General features: G+C 39.7%; 1 protein-coding gene across 4 annotated transcripts in view; it reads left to right on the plus strand.

Annotated features, from left to right (window-relative positions):
* The window catches only part of LOC147404985 (protein SABRE-like), a 72,576-nt gene that overhangs the window by 10,974 nt on the left and 43,481 nt on the right, over positions 1-18,121 (plus strand). For 3 of the 4 annotated variants that reach the window (XR_015178028.1, XM_086441110.1, XM_086441112.1), the window contains exons 6-7: positions 11,952-12,122; positions 12,219-12,296. Coding sequence is in view for 3 of the 4 variants with exons in the window: in XM_086441110.1 (XP_086297236.1) it covers positions 11,952-12,122; positions 12,219-12,296 (249 nt within the window). In the remaining variant the exon portion in view is untranslated. The remainder of the gene's footprint in view (positions 1-11,951; positions 12,123-12,218; positions 12,297-18,121) is intronic. The other variant, XM_086441111.1, reaches the window with a different exon arrangement.

The raw sequence follows: 18,121 nt of genomic DNA on the forward strand, positions 1-18,121 counted from the left end.
TGGTCGCACCGGTTAAAATCGTCTTCCACGGATTTTGGCCCGCTATAGGTAATCCCTAGATCAGGACCTAGTGCTCTGATACCATGTAGAAAAATTGAATTTATTGAGAATTCTTGGATGATCATTACAAATGCCCCAATAGTGGTATTTATAGGCCAACTATCCTATTACAAGAATAATCTAGAAATTTAAGAATAATCTAGAATAATAAACCAACTATTCTATTGTAGAAGATTACAGGAATATTTTAGAAAGTCAAGAGTGATCAAGAATAATCAAGAAGAATATCTTATTTTCTATTGGAAATATTAGAATTGATAGTTAGTTCTAGTTTGATTTATATAGATTTATTTCTGTTATTCTTTCTGTGTAAGGGCATTTATGTCCATTTCCCTCTTATGGGTTATAAATATATTCCAAGCTCTCTTTATGAGGCTTAAGATTTCTTTTCTAAAATTCTTCTTGGTATCAGAGCCAAAAAGAAAAAAACCCTAACTCTGTTCCTCCTCGTCTCTACTTACTTTACTTAGCTTCATCCGGAGTTTCTCCCCTTCAGGGGTTCCTTTTTCCTTCTTTGATTCTTGTCTTCTCAATCGCATGTTGCGATAGAGACTTTAATAACCCTTCACATGCTGCAATAGAGATTTGCGCTGTGATTAATATTTTTTTTGTACCTTCCGTTAAGGTTTTTCTCGGCAGTCAGCACACACATCTCTTCAACAGATCAGATTCTGTCTTGCGATCAACCTTTAGGCTTTTATAATACCTTGCGACAGTAGCAGTAGGTTTAAATCTCATTTGCGATCAGACCTACAAGCCCTAAAGTGCTGTGCGATAGCAACAACAGGTTCCTACAGGTATGTATCCCACCTACGATCAGATCTAGATGCTCTTCAGTGACCTGCGACAGCCACAGTAGGTCCATACATGTGTTGCGAGTTAACCTACATGCTCTAGAGTGGTTGAAACTCATCTGCGATCAATCTACCAGCCCTCTAGTGATCTGCGATAGCAACAACAGGTTGAATCTCATCTGCGATCAGTCCTACAAGCCATATAGTGACCTGCGACAGCAACAACAGGCTGAATCTCATCTGCGATCAGTCCTACAAGCCTTATAGTGATCTGCGAAAGCAACAACAGGCTTCTACAGGCCTGTGCTCTTACAACAGGTGCTTACATGTGTTGTGATTCTATCTACACTCTCTCTAGTGCCTTGCGATAGCAGCAATAGACCTCCTCAGGTCTGTATCTCACTTACGATTTGCCCTACAACACCTTATAGCACCTACGATCAGTTCTACTGCACCATACAACAGTAGTCAACTATTGGGTACACCTTGATCAGCCCTACTGGGCCTGCTCTGCTCTACGACAACAACACACAGCTGTTGGGTGATCGATCACACTCACAACATCACACAGCACACAGCTATAGCATCTACTTTGATTAGATCACACTCACAACATCACACAGCACACAGCTATAGCATCTACTTTGATTAGATCACACTCACAACAGCAGTAGGGGCTGTTTTTGGATTGCCGACAACAATTAGTAGGATTCTTTGGCCTTAAACAGTACTAATACGGGAGACCTCTCTTCAATCCAAATTCAGTACTAATTGTTTGCAATGACTACGACTCATGAGTCTAAGGACTCTACCACATCTCTTGGGGCGAATTTCTCCGTCCAGCACATCACCAATGCCCCATTAGATGGTCATAACTTTCAGAGTTGGTCTCGGTCTGTACGCCTTTATTTGGGTAGTCGAGGGAAATCTGGTTGGTTGTTAGGTAGTATTCCTAAGCCATCCCCCACTGATCCCAAATTTGAATAATGGGAAATTGATAATTGTACTATTCTTGGTTGGTTATTCAATTCCATGGAGCAACGCATCTACACTATGTTTATGTATCATGAGACTGTCTCTTCTTCGTGGTTAGCTCTCACTTAGACATATGCACATGCTCGCAATGACTCAAGGATTTATGAACTGTACCGAGATATTGCTCAAGCTACCCAAGGACATCAAAGTGTTGCAGATTATTTTGGATTCCTCCAGTCCTGTTGGGAGGAGCTCACACTATGAGTCTATGGCTGAGTTATCTGCAGAGGCAGCCGGGTATGTGGTCAAGAGGATTGCTCGACATCAGACATACCAGTTCCTTATGGGTTTACGCCCTGAGTTTGAGGTACTACGGACCCAAATCCTTAATACCATTCCTCTACCTTCATTATTTGAGACATTTGCGACTATTGATAGTGATGAGCGTCGTCGCCGTGTCATTCCCTCACAGACTCAATCTCCTGTCACTATTTCTGCTCCAGATACAGATCAGATGGTTCTTGTAGCCAATTCGGATTTTTCTAATTCCCGTACTCAAGGATCAGGGAATCGAGGCCGTGGGAGCCGTGGGCGTGGTAAAGGAAGTGGTCTTACATGTAGTCATTGTCGGAAGATTGGCCATAAGAAGGTTCGCTGCTTTCAGCTCTATCCCCACTTGTTGCGATCTTCTGGGGGACAGTCCCGTGCTGCTGTTGTGGAATCTACCTCTGTTGATCATGCTTCCCTTGGTACTCTTGATTTGCAACATCTTCAGACACAAATTACAGTTATTGTACGAGATCAGCTCTAGGCTCAGACTCCCTCATCCTCGACAGTCGCATCTGTTACCACTTCTCCAGGTACCTTTTCCGCATTTCATGCCACTCAGTCTGGTTTTTCTCCTCTGACCTGGGTCATTGATTCTGGTGCCTCTGATCACATGACCGGTGAGTCCAATCATTTTATTTTCTATTTTTCCTAGTACTCATAAGGATGTTCGTCTTGCTGATGGGTCTCTTACCCCTGTTCACAGTAAGGGTTCTATATCTCTAATTCCTGATTTTTCTTTTGATTCTGTTCTCCATGTTCCACACTTATCCCTTAACCTTTTGTTTGTGAGTAGTATTACAAAATCGCTTAATTGTTCTGTAACATTTTTTCCTACTCACTGTGTCTTTCAGGACCTGACTTCGAGGATGATTTTTGGCAAGGGATATGAGAGGGATGGGTTGTACCTGTTTGAAGCTCCATCTATTGCTGCTCCAGCTTCCGTGCTCCCACTCACTGGAAATCATACTTTTTCTTTTCAGACTCTAGACTTATGACATGCTCGCTTAGGACATGCTAATTTTCAGCACTTATGTTCATTATTTCCTACTTTAAAACAATTTTGTAGTGGACACAAATTTCAGTGTTCTGTGTGTGAACTTTCTAAACACACTTTTACCTCTTATATTCCTCACATGCATAGAGTTAATGTTATTTTTGATTTGGTTCATTCTGATGTGTGGGGGCCTTCCCCTGTTACTGCTTTTAATGGTCATAGATATTATGTTACATTTATTGATGACTATTCTCGTTGTACTTGGGTTTATTTAATGCGTTCTCGCTCTGAGGTACTGCCTATTTTTGTTAATTTTCTTAAAATGATTTAAACTCAATACAACATTACCGTCAAATCTCTTAGAACAGATAATGGCGGGGAATATATTTCTGATGAGATTCGCTTCCATCTCCATGAGCGTGGTATGCTTCATCAGTTAACTTGCCCATACACTTCTGAGCAAAACGGGGTGGTGGAACGTAAGAATCGCCACCTCATGAACATCGTCCGTTGCCTTCTACGAGGGATGCATGTTCCCAAGTCATATTGGAATATGGCAGTTCTTACTGTTGATTTCCTCCTGAATCGTGTTCCGAGCCGTACTTTAGGGGGACAAGTGCCTCTTCATGTTCTTCGACCTGATAGCACTCTCTTCACTATTACACCTAGAGTTTTTGGGTGTACTTGTTTTGTTCAGGATAGAACCCCTTATCGCACCAAACTAGATGACAAAGCTACCCGTTGTGTCTTCTTGAGTTACTCTTCTACGTCAAAGGGGTATCGGTGCTATGATCCCCTCTCTCATCGTATTATTCATTCCCTGAATGTCACTTTTTTTGAAAATGTTCCATATTTTCGTACTTCATCTTTTTTGCAGGACTCTTCTCCTTTACAGGATTCTTCTCCAATAGTGCTACCATCTCCAATTTTCTCTCCATCTTCATCTTCGTCGCCGCCGCTGCAAGTTTACTCTCGTCGCCCTACCCCCTCTCAAACTTTGCTAACCTCCTCATTGGATTCAGGTATATCCCCCTCTACATTTCCGCCTGCCCCTTCTATTTCTGACTCTCACTTACCTATTGCACTTCGCAAAGGTAAGCGAGGGTATGTTACTGATCAACCTATCGCCTAGTTTGTTTATTATCAGGGTCTTTCTTCTTCCTATCGAGCCTATCTTTCCACCACAGACTCTATTAGGGTTCCTCGGTCTGTATCTGAGGCTTTACATGATCCTATGTGGACTAGAGCCATGACTACTGAGATGGATGCATTGCAGAAGAATCACACCTGGGATCTTGTTTCTCTTCCTTCTAGGGAGCGAACTGTTGGTTGTAAGTGGGTTTTCACTGTTAAGTATCTCGCAGATGGTACTGTTGATCGCTACAAGGCTCGACTCGTTGCTAAGGGCTTTACGCAGACTCCGGGAATGGACTTTGGGGCCACATTTTCCCCTGTAGCCAAACTGTCTACTGTTCGTTTACTAATCTCTTTAGCGGCCTGTCATTCATGGCCTCTTCACCAGCTTGATGTGAAGAATGCATTTCTAAATGGTGATCTGACAGAGGTCATTTATATGGATCCTCCTCCTGGATTTCGTCTTCAGGGAGAGTATTCTGGGAAAGTATGTCGTCTTCTTAAATCTTTGTATGGCCTAAAGCAATCTCCGCGAGCCTGGTTCCAGCGTTTCTCTGAGGTCATTTTATCTATGGGATTTTTCAGATGTCACTCTGACCATACCTGCTTTATTCGACAAGGAGTAGATGGCCGTAATACTATTGTCTTGGTTTATGTAGATGATATTATAGTAACTGGAGATGATGCACATTGGATTGACAGGGTTAGGAGTCAGTTGGGTAGTGCTTTTGAGGTTAAGGACTTAGGTCCCCTCAAGTAGTTTTTGGGTTTAGAGATAACGCGCTCACGCCGTGGCATTTCGTTATTTCAACGTAAATACACATTGGATCTTCTTTAGGATATTGGTATGCTTGGTTGCCGTCCTGCCTCTTCCCCAATGGATCAGAATCATCGCCTTCATGCTGAATCTGGGGAACTTTTATTTGATCCCTCATCTTACCAGAGACTCGTAGGCCGTTTGATTTATCTGACTAACATTAGACCGGATTTGACCTTCGCAGTTAGTGTAGTCAGTCAGTTTATGCATGCTTCGCGTACCTCTCATCTTGATGCCGTGTATCGTATCCTTCGCTACTTGAAGTCTCGTCCTGGTCTAGGCTTATTTTATTCATCTACTGCTCAGCCACATCTGTCATGTTTCACTGATGCTGATTATGCGGGTTCTCTTACAGATAGGAGATCTACATCTGGTTTCTGTACTTTCTATGGCGGTAATCTTATCTCATGGAAAAGTAAGAAACAAAGTGTGGTTTCTCGTTCCTCTGCTGAAGCTGAGTATCGTGCTATGGCCCTTGGCACATGTGAGATTCTTTGACTTAGATCTTTGCTAACAGAGTTGGGATTTCCTACTATTGGCTCCTCCTCACTGTTTTGTGACAATAAGTCTGCTATCATGCTTGTATCTGACTCAGTCCTTCACGAAAGGACTAAGCACATTGAGGTTGATGTTCACTTTCTCAGGGAGAAAGACAATCTTTGTTTCTTCTTCAGATCAATTAGCTGATATGCTTACAAAGTCTGTTGGACCTTCTGTCACAAACTCTCATCTCGCCAAGCTGGGCCTAGTTGATATATCTGTCCCAGCTTGATGGGGAGTATTGGAAATATTAGAATAGATAGTTAGTTCTAGTTTGATTTATATAGATTTATTTCTATTATTCTTTCTGTGTAAGGGCATTTATGTCCATTTCCCTCATATGGGTTATAAATATGTTCCAATATCTCTTTATGAGGCTTAAGATTTCTTTTCTAAAATTCTTCTTTTTTCTGATTCTATGAGATCAGATTTCCTGATTCTCCTACATCTTTTTTTAATCTTAAGCAGTCCTTTTTTTTTTGGGACAAGTAAAGACTTTATTAGAAACAAAAAACACTGAAGAACTGCAAACCTAGGAGGTTGAGGGGACCTAACTAAGAAACTACAATAAGTATACTAAAATGACTACAAGAGCTTCGTTTAAAACAAGTTCCCATCTAAAAGCTGTATCTTCAAAGAAAAACCTTATAAAATATTTAGATTGTTTGGCCACTTGACATGAAAGTAACCTCCAAAAATTCCTGATCTCTAATTGAGAAGGCAAAGGCATAAAAAATACAAAAAAGATTCAGAATAGTTTCAAAAAAGGATGGAAGAAGGTGAGATAACAAACAATTTTTAAGATTTCCAGAATTAGAGGTTGTGTGATGAAGTAGGCCTCAATTAGAAATACTTACGTTACCATATGTTGTCACGACTTGCAACTTCAAACCCACAATCCCCATCTTGATTCAAGATGTACTGAGAGAATCATTGATACTAGTGATCAAATCATTCAGATTTTTCTTGAATCTGGTATCCCCTTCTTAGATCAGAAAATCCTATACAAGATGGTTTTTTTTTTTTTTTTTGTACGATAATGATAACACTTTTAAAGAAACATCCTTAAGGTTTGAGTATGTTATATCGTGGGCTGTATTGACCCCTTTTTTCATTAATATACAGAAATATGGTCTGATAAAAGTGAAATCTGTCTGTAATTTAATATATTGTATTTTTATTATCATCAATAGAGTTATAAAAAGGCTTATACAAATGGAGAGAGGAAGAGGTTTAAGGACAAAGAAATTTCCCATTCCTATTGCTAGCAATACACAATTTTCATTCTTTGTAGAAAATCTTTGATCTTACTATTTATAGTGCAATCCTAAATTTACCATCTTATCAAATTTTGAACATACTATTTTTTCTAATTCACATTTTAACCATTTTTAGGAAGCTCTAGGAATTTTTATAAAATAGTATGGGAAAGTTTAATATATATATATGGGAAGTGTTTGGATGCCCTAAAGAGAGCCAAACATTTTTCAAAACATGGATTAGAAGCTTTGGAATGGGCTGATTTTTTGTGAGGATGATCTCTCACCAAAAATCAGCGCATTCCGAAACTTTTTAACCCTAGTTTACAAGTTGAAGAATCATAGACCTTTCGATTTTTGTAAACCACTTTTGATGGGGTTAGAAGTTTCAGAATGGAGCTGATTTTTGGTGGGATGATCTCCTCATCATAGAGATCAACCTCACAAAAAATCAGCGTATTCCGAAACTTCTAAATCCATACATTGAAAAACAATGTTTGGCAGAATATTTGGTGCTCTTTAGGGCCTCCGAACGCCACCCTATGTATATATATATTGGTGATAATGGACATACAATTTATAACCTGTATTTAATTTTTTTTTATGCACTTTGGGATGCACACTACTTTAGTATTCTCTCTCCCAAAGCCTTTTCAATTATAAAATGTTTGTTGACTATCATGGCTTAAAAGTGATGGAAATGCCTCATGAAGAGGGAAATCCTTAGCAATTCTCTGCTATCCCCATTTCTATTTGATGTTGTAGCTGAATTTTTGAAAAGGGTGAGTTTCTAGGTTTTTGGGAGAATGAGAGGAGTCCCATGGTGTCCCATCTTCAATTTGTTGATGTAATTTTGATTTTTGTGGATGCTTCTCTCTTCAGCATAGGCTCCTTAGAGATATTTTGTTTTGTTTAAGGGAATGTTGGGTTTAGCAAATAATCTCTCAAAAAGTAAAATTTCAGGCTTGGTATTATTGCAAATATTTATAAGCTGGCATACATCTTAGGTTGTGAAGTTGGACACTTTCCCGCGACGTATCTAGGTTTACCTTTTGGAGTATGTTATGAGGTCAAATTGATATGGGACGTTGTTATTGAAAGGATGAATTAGAGGTTGGAAGGCAAAGTATTTATCAAAAGTGGGGTCGTTAGCTTTGTTAAATATTTTTTTTGTTGAGCATCTTGGTGTATTTCACGTCCCTTTTCAATATTGCTCGAAGTATGGAGAAGATCCTTGACAAGATCCATCGTGATTTTTGTGGAATGATGGGAGGGTGCTCATAAATTGTATCTCGTGGGTTGGAAATCTATTTATGCTCCTATAAGAGGTGGAGTTTTGGATATTCATGGTTTTAGGAATATAAACATTGAGTTACTGTTAAAATGGTTGTGGTTTGAGATCGAGAATGATAATAGTTTGTGCAAGTGTGTGACAAGGTCTAAATATGATGAGGAGGAATTTGGATGGGAAAGTACCAGTTATTTCACGGGTGTATAATTTGAAGGGAATCCATAATATTTTGCCTGAGTTAAGAAAAAAGGATAGCTCTCGAAGTAAATAAAAGGTGACAAGGTTCATTTTTGGTGGTCTAAAGGGAACCTTTGTGGGACTTCAATTTTAGGAAGAACAAACTACTGGGTGGTTGATTCGGTTCCTTCCCTCATCTAGTCATCCCTGACATCTCAATCTTTCCATTGGATGAGGATGGTTAGTTGTGGACTAAGAATCATAATCAAGTTTTTTCAATCAAATCTTTCCGCTAGTTGTTATTACATTTCCACAAATCATCCTTTCCAACCAGTTTCATTTGGGTGTCTATGGTCTTGTCCGAGATAAGTTTTTCATCTAAACGATGGCCTTAGACTTAAATTTTTTAACTATGGACCATTTTATTTCCTAAGGCTATTAGTTTCAGAATTTCAACTATTTGTGCAAATACGTGGTGACTCAATGAATTACTTTCTTATACACCAAAATCTTGCTGGTGCAGCCTGGTTCACTTTTTCTTTTTCCATCTAATATGTTGTTGGTATGGAGTGGTGATTCCCAATTTGATCTTGCTTCTTTTTGAAAGTTGGTTCCCCATTTGCTTCAAATCACATTAAATGATTATGTGGGATCTTATTTTGTTTATAATCTATTGAGGCATTTGAAAGGAGAGGAATAAGGATCTTTGATATAAAGGAGCACGTGGAAAGACATGTTCATCATTAGTATCCTTGGTTATTGTTCTATTGGTGTAAGAAGTTTCAATAAAGTGGGGGGGGGGGGGTGGGGTTGTGTTCTTTTAAGATTTGAGCGGAAGTGACCAAAATGGGACATGGGACAATAGTGGGTTATATGGGGCTTGTCTAGGTATGTCTCATTTTTTTTTATAATGTCTCAATCAAGAAATCTCATTTTTAAAACTAACCCAGACATACGTTGAGATTGAGACTTTTTTCAATCACTAAGAAGTCTCTTTCCAAATTTTTATGTGAGCAATAACGTCATTATGATCATATGCCCTACCCCAAATATTTGGATTTGCAACATGAGTCTTGTTTCGCCTTTCAACTCTATCTTGATGCATATCATCATTTAAGTTACATATCTTCATATATTTTCTTACTACCTTCATTCACATAATTTTGCTCTTCGTTTTGTCTTTTTAGAACATTTTGTTTGGAATTAATATACGATTGATTGAGTATTAATCCCGATCGATCAATTTCAGCCGATCGATTGGCTATGTAATTACTGATTGATAAGCTATGTAATATTGATTGATCAGATATCTCATTTTGATTGATAGGATATGAGTTCCGATTGATCAGTCATAATTTTTTAGTCAATTTTTTTTTTTTAGTTGTCTTTGATCCTTTGAGCCAACATAGATTGTAATTTGGGTTTTGAACCCATTAAATCTAAATCTAATATGACAGGAGGCTGAACTAGGTTATTTCATCTCCTTTTCCCTCATCTTCTGCTCTCATTCATCTTCTTCCTCTCAATCTTCTTCTCCTTCTCTTATCTAAATCATCTTCTACTTGTTACAACCTAAGAATTCAACATTATATCAAAGTGTGATCGTATGTTTGTCAAGGGAATCTAAGGTGAGTCTGTTGAGTGTATATTTTCCTCCACTCTCGGGTGTGTCATACCCAGTTAAGCACCCTTGACCCTCTTATATTCATACTTCTCCCCCTTTCCAACAGATCGGTCTTTTGGAGTAGTTTGTTGGTTAACATGGTACCAGGGCGCTAGGTTTGTATAAGTCACGGATTCGATTCTTTCGACGTTTATGGGTGAGGGGGAGTGTTGAGTGTATATTTTCCTCAGCTCTCGGGTGTGTCATACCCCAATTAAGCCCCACGACCCTCTTATATTCATAATTCTCCCCCTCTCTGACAGATCGTTCTTTTGGAGTAGTTGGTTGGTTAACAGAGGCATAGAAATCAGATCTGCCACATTGATCGTAAAAAGATCTAATGGAAGGTACAGGTTAGTCCTGCAGAAGTCGTCAAACCCAAAATATACCCAAGGTCTTTTTTCCCCCCATTTTTTCTTTATCTCAGATTTGGATTCAATTGTTTGATAGATGTCTTCTATAGAAGGAATATCTAGTGCTGTTCCCCCTTCGGATCCACTATCACAGACTAGTTCGTTGTCATATGGTACTCACGTAGAATGTTAGGAACCTAATTCCGAGCGTGCTCACTCAAACGAGAGAAAGGGTGATCTCGAGTGCTCGACACACCAAGGATTGTGTAAAACACGATTAAAACAATATTCTCTATTAATTGATAAAGGGATTACATCCTTTTATAAAGAAAGAGTCCTAGTCCTTATAATTACCAATTCTACTCTTACTAAAATACCTATCCAAATCAAATACCTACTAAATCAATAATTAATCCTACCAATAGAATTCTAATAGAAATAGAAACTAAACCTAATGAAAATAGAGTCCTAACACATAACCCTTAGTTATGCATGACCACTATAACCCGTTTTCTGCCCTAGAGCCCCTATTCGAATTGGAACAATTCATGAACCCCTGTAAAATTGATTAAAACAGGATTTCCATCTCCTGCTGAGATGTGTATTGGACGATGGGGTTATGATGACTATCTCACTGGACAACTTCCCAAACCATGCATGACGGATAAATCCTACAACAAGTGGCATAGGGAGAACCTTATAGTGAATTCATGGCTGATATACTCTATGCAACCATAAATTAGCTAGAGTCCCATGTTTCTTAAAAGGGCAAAGGAGATTTGGGATCCTTTGTCTCATACTTATTCACAAGTGGGGTACTTTGCTAAAGTCTATGAGTTAAAGCAAGAGTTGTCTGGAATTTGACAAGAGTAAGTGGTTACTTTGGTGTTTTACAGAGTAAGTGGCAGGAGATAGGTCACTATGAGGATTACACTCCTATTTGTATTTTCGATGTAACTTCTCACCATGTTAAAAATCGAGCGGTCTAGGATTTTTTTTGTTTCCTTGCTGGGATCAATCCAAGCTTTGAGATTGCTAGAGTAAATATTCCAAGGTAACAACTGGCACCTAACAAACTTGCACACTTATATGCTTACATCCAAGGTAAGGACAATAGATGTACGACTACGTGCAGCAGTGAAGACACCTATGATCGATCTGCTCTGACTTAAGTTAGTCAGAAGGGCTTCACCATAGGCTCAAAAATTTCTGGTGAGGACAGATACAGACACAGGCCAAAGACTGACTCCTCTTGAATGGATCACTTGACTCAATCCTCTTAAATGATAATAGAATTCCGTCAACAAACCGTTGGTCAATGCTATGATCCAATGGTTACAAGAATATGTCAAATTTCTCGGAAAGATAAATTATTCTTCCGTAATTTTCTTTCATTATTCAATTAATTTGAGCTTTCTTTCTTTTACCTTCTCTATACAATGCAGATTGGATGTTTGGAAGTATTTATTAATTATCAAGTTGGAACTTACGATAGATAAGCACGAAATTTTTTTAAACTGGTTTAAGTGTTAATTAACAAACATTTTTTTTTCTTGTTTGGAAGGTTAGCTTCAATTTGCCAAAACTGGATGTGACATTTGTGCACAGAGGGCAAGATCTTGTTGTTGAGAATAATGTTATGGGTATTCATCTGAGAAGCAGCAAATCACGATCCAACGATGACACAGGAGAGAGTACACGTGTTGATGTTCAAATGGGTTTCAGTGAATTTCATGTACCTAGTCATCCACTATTAAAAGTTTATACGTCTCTGTTTGTTATTATAGTTTGTTTGATTTGTGATTTTAATTATTTCTCTTTCTATTTTCAGCTTCTTAGAGAAGCTGGCATCTCTGTTTTGGAGATATTGAAACTTGCAGTCGTTTCTTCTCTTTATATTCCAATACAAGTAAGACTTCAATCCTTCTCTGTTTTGATTGTTAGCTCTTAGAGTTGGGAATTCAGATTGTAACTGCAAATGCCATATGTACTTGAGTCTATGTGTTCTTAGCTTCTTATGATATAGTTAAAACAGAGAGAAAAGATTAAATTGATTCATTAGCCCTAATTAAGCTTAAGTATTACATAAGATAATTAAACAAATGAAAAGACTAAAATAACCCTATAGGTTTATTTAACACTCCCCCTCAAGTTTGTGCGTGGATATCAACAATGCCCAACTTGGACAAGACATCTTCAAAGGAGGTTTTACTAACACCTTTAGTAAGAACATCAGCAAGTTGTTGAGAGGTAGGAACAAAAGGAGTACAAATCTGTCCAGAAACTATTTTTTCTCTAATGAAATGACGATCAACTTCTATGTGCTTCGTTTTGTCATGCTGAATTGGATTTGCAGCTATGTTAATAGCTGATTTATTATCGCAATATAGTAAGAAGGGGACCGGCACAGGAAGACATAAATCAGCTAGTAAGATTTTGAGCCACAACAACTCACATACTCCAAGTGCCATGGCTCTGTATTCTGACTCAGCACTCGACCGAGAAACCACATCCTGCTTCTTACTACGCCAAGTTACCAAGTTACCACCAACTTTAGTACAATACCCAGAAGTAGACCGTCTATCAGTTACTGAACCAGCATAATCTGCATCTGTCCATGCCTCAATGCGAAGATGACCATGATTGTTGAATAAAATACCTCGACCAGGACATCCCTTAAGGTATCTAAGAATACGATAAACAGCAGCAAGATGAGATGTTCGAGGCGAGTGCATAAACTGACTTACAACACTAACAGCATAGGCAATGTCAGGGCGAGTCATAGACAAGTAGATCAATTTTCCCACAAGACGCTGATATTGGCTAATATCTGACACACACTCCCCCTCAGAATCAGCCAACCTGTGATTCTGCTCAATAGGAGTATCAGCTGGGCGAGATCCAAGCTGACCAAAGGCGCTGAGTAAGTCAAGAACATACTTACGCTGAGAAATGAATATACCAGACTGGGACCGTACAACCTCAATACCCAGAAAATAGCGAAGATGTCCAAGGTCCTTAATCTCAAATTGACGGCCTAAGTAAGTTTTGACCTCAGTAAGGCCATCGGCATCATCTCCAGTAAGAACAATATCATCCACATACACAATCAGAGCAACAGTTTTGCCGTGAGAGTGACGCAAGAACAAGGTGTGATCAGTAGAGCTCTGATGGAAATCAAACTGATGCATGGCCGTAGTGAAGCGCTCAGACCAAGCACAAGGAGACTGCTTCAGACCATAAAGAGACCGGCGAAGACGACAAACATGTGTAGGAGAAGCAGAAGGAAGAAACCCAGGAGGTTGGACCATATAGACTTCTTCCTGAAGATCACCATTGAGAAAAACATTCTTGACATCTAACTGAAAAAGAGGCCATCCGCGGATAGCAGCAACAGAAAGGAGAACGCGAATGGTGGTCATCTTGGCAACCGGAGCAAAAGTTTCCTGATAATCAATCCCATAAGTCTGAGCATAACCTTTGGCCACCAGACGGGCCTTATAACGAGCAATGGAACCATCCGGATTATGCTTAAGCGTGAATACCCAGCGACAACCCACAGCTTTCCTTCCAGGCGGAAGAGGCACAATTTCTCAAGTTTGAGTCTTTTCAAGAGCAGTCAACTCTTCAATCATAGCTGCGCGCCACTCAGGATGAGCAATAGCATCTGCAACAGTATTAGGAAGAGAAACAACGGAAACAGAAGCAAGAAAACTCTGATAGGAAAGTGATGGTGCAGAGTTAGATATATAATTGGAAATAGGATAGGTACACGTGCGCTTACCCTTACGAGTGGCAATAGGACGATCATCACAGGGAACAGACGGAGGCAGAGCTAGAGGCGAGGAGGCGAGCTGGTCGGACATAGAAGTGATGATAGTATCACGTGGACGTCGAGAGTAAACCTGCAATGGAGTAGAGGACGAACTGACGGGGAGTGGAGAGGGAGGAACAGGCAAGGGAAGGGGAAATAAAGAAGGAAAATGATCATCAGGTGAATCTAGAGGAAACCACTCAGATTGAATGCCAACGGACCCATTATAATAAGGAGTATGCTCAAAAAAAGAAACATCTCGAGAAATGAAACGTCCTCGAGAAGGAGGATGGTAACAACGGTATCCTTTCTGGGTAGAGGAATAACCTAGAAAGATACATTTGACGGCCTTAAGGTCAAGTTTAGAACGATTTTGGTCAAGAATTTGAACAAAACAGACACACCCAAAAACACGCGGAGGAAGTGGGAACACGGGACGATCTGGAGAGAGCTTAGAGAGGGGTGTGACAAACTGAAGAACACTGGAGGGGGTCCGATTAATAAGATAAACAGCAGTAAGAACTGCGTCAGCCCAATAGGATTGGGGCACGTTCATGCCAATCGAAATGGCACGGGCTAACTCTAGAATATGACGATTTTTTCTTTCTGATTGGCCATTCTGTTGAGGGGTCTTAACATTGGACATTTGATGCTCAATGCCAGATTCTAAACAAAGTTTCAGGACCTCACTATAGGTGTACTCAGTACCATGATCAGAACGGAAGGTCTTGACGGTACGACCAAATTGGGTGTGAACCATAGCAAGAAATTGCTTGAAGATCCCATAAACCTCACTCTTGTGTTTCATAAGATAAACCCAAGTGGTACGACTGTAATCATCAATGAACAAGACAAAATAGCGAAAACCAAGAGTAGATGTAAAAGGGGAAGAACCCCACACATCAGAATGAATTAAGTCAAACATAGCAGGTGTAGTAGAATTCATACTAATAGGATAAGAAGAACGCACATGTTTAGCTAATTGACAAGTCTCACAAGAAAAATCAAGCACATTGTTATTATTAAATAAATTAGGGAACATGTGTTTCAAATATCTAAAAGAAATATGGCCTAAGCGTAAATGCCAACGCATTACAAGAGCCTTGTTAGATTGACTGCTAAAACTACTAAGCTGAAGAGTAGAATGGGTGCTAGGAGAACCGGGAACATCCAGGAGATACAATCCATTCACTTCACGTCCAGTGCCAATCGTCCTCTTCGACTCCAGATCCTGAAAGACACAATGAGAGGAATAAAAGGTTACACTGCAGTTCAAGTTTTTGGTAAGACTACTAACGGACACCAGGTTAGTAGTAAGTTGAGGAACATGTAATGTGTTAGTTAAGGATAAAGATGATGTACTAGGTAAAAGACCTTGACCAGCAATGGAAGACAAGGAACCATCAGCTAGGCGAACCTTGCAATGACCAGAGCAAACACTATAGGTTTGAAAAAGAGAGGACATACCGGTCATGTTATCTGAGGCACCAGAATCAATGATCCATGGTGAGGAAGTGGTGGAAACACTGTTTGCAGATGCAAAGGTACCTGAGTGAGCGAAGGTAGAAACCGGCTGAGATGAAGTCTCTATCTGATTGAAGAATTTTCTGAACTTGTCAAGCTCTGCTTGGGATAGAGATACCGAGTCTGATGAGGATGTAGGAACGGAAATAGGTGTTGAATCAGTAGTCGTCTGAGAAACTATATGAGCTGAAGATCGTTGAGACTGTTTACGTTGCTGATTAGGATGACCATGAAGTGCATAACAGCGAGCCTTCACATGACCTAACTTTCCACAATGATCACACTTATGTCGTTGACGGGTAGGCATAGACCCACTGGGGGGTTGTGGAGAAGATAGGCGAGCAAGCATAGAGGAGTGATCTCCCGAAGAATGAGGTAGGACAGCCGCACGACGACTCTCATCAGCCAAAACATACGAATACGCTGTCTGGAGAGACGGAAATGGATCCATACCCAATAAATGAACTCTCGCATACTCAAACTCATCTTGGAGACCAGCTAGAAACTGAAAAACCCGATTCTTATCCAGAATCGACGAATATAATGTCTCATCAAGAGGGTCCTTCCAGGCATAGGACGAGGAATAAAAAGTCAATTCTTCCCACCGAGCACGTAGTTGTGATATGTAGGTAGTAACTGAAGAGTCTCCTTGTGAAAGACGAGAAATCTCACGCTCCAAGTTTAAAATTCTGACGTTGTTCTGACGTTGCGAGTAGATACTTTTTGCAGAATCCCAAATCTGTTTTGCTGTTAAAGAAAACATAAAGCCAGCCGCAATGTGTGGTTGCATAGAAGTAACCAGCCAAGAGCGGACCATAGAATCATTAGCAAACCAATGGTAGTAAGAACTGTCTGTCTGTGCAGGTTGTTTGTCCGCCCCTGTGAGGTAACCGATCTTCCCTTTCCCTCCAATGAACATTTCAACTGATCGTGCCCAAAGGAGATAATTAGGACCATCTAATTTTACTGTAGTAATTTGAATACCGGGGAAGTCAGTTGAGTGAGAAGAAGAACCACCCAATCCATTACTATTACCAGTGATGGAGGAGGAAGAAGTCTCAGAGGCCATCAAATAATCCGAGTACTTTAGTTGAAAGATAGTTCAAGTACGATGAGGGCACGACTCTCTAGGATAGAGTGACCGCAGCACCCTAACGGTGACAATACACGATCAGAAAAAAATAGATAAAAATTGCTATTAGAACAGCCCCAAACAGCACCTTGCTGTAATCACAAGCCTCCGTAGGTATCCCAATAACTGCTAAAAACCTCATATACCCCTTACGATGATCGAAATACAATAAATATTGACCTGCTGTAATTTCCAAGGAATGGGTTGGTGTTATTTACTGAAAAATAGGTCACCTGCTGTGATACGAAGAACAGACAGCCACCTACTACAATCGCAGAGGGCAAAAAATCAGTTGTTGTGATAAAGAACAACTCAAACAGCCACCCACTTGTGTCGCACAAGGCATATCAGCCACCTGATGGTGTCGTTTGCTCAAAACGAAACTCCTACTGTAATCGTAGGGCTCACACAGCAGCTTCCTAACGTCGTAAGACCTGTACGATGCTGTTGTGGGTGTCGTTATACCTAAAACAACTGATTTGAAGGTCGTAAGGTTCAAACGATGCAAAGATGAGTGTCGCAGGTCATCACAGGAGCGTCGCAGGTCATCACAGCTATCACTGCTGTGAATATAGCATCGTTTCTACAACTACAGCCTGATCGCAGGCTTTGAATATGTTTCAACTCCCTATCGCATCATCCCTATCGCATGAGTATTCGCAGAGAACCCCCGTAGGGGTGATATAAAATGGAGACAAGAATTTTAGGGAGTTGTTTTTCCGTATAGATGGTCGACTGAGTTTGGTGTAGAAGAGGAAGAAGATGAAGGTCGATGGAGGCTCTGATACCAAGTTAAAACAGAGAGAAAAGAGTAAATTGATTCATTAGCCCTAATTAAGCTTAAGTATTACATAAGATAATTAAACAAATGAAAAGACTAAAATAACCCTATAGGTTTATTTAACAGATATTTTATTTGGGTTCTTTTATGTTGATCTTTTTACCATTGTGGTGACTGCTTTTTGTTCTATATTTTATGAAGTGAAAGTTTTCCTATACGCATCTTAAAGTTAAATTTGTAGTGGAAAATATTCATTGCCGCCTGTATCAAGAAAAAAGATGAGTATGATTTCATTATCATTATTGATGTATAAGTTCTTCTTGAATTGGATGAATGAAAGGATTCAAGAATCTTAGATCATGAACAGTTAGCGAGGGAGAGGAAATTTGCCCATCCAGGAAACCTTTTCCCATTTGAAGACCCCATAATGATATTGCATAGTTACAATCCTAATATTATACGAGTATATGCATTAATGAAAAA

Source organism: Akebia trifoliata, chromosome 4 (assembly GCF_017979445.1).
Source record: "Akebia trifoliata isolate Shusen 1 chromosome 4, ASM1797944v1, whole genome shotgun sequence".
NCBI classification, from domain to species: domain Eukaryota; kingdom Viridiplantae; phylum Streptophyta; class Magnoliopsida; order Ranunculales; family Lardizabalaceae; genus Akebia; species Akebia trifoliata.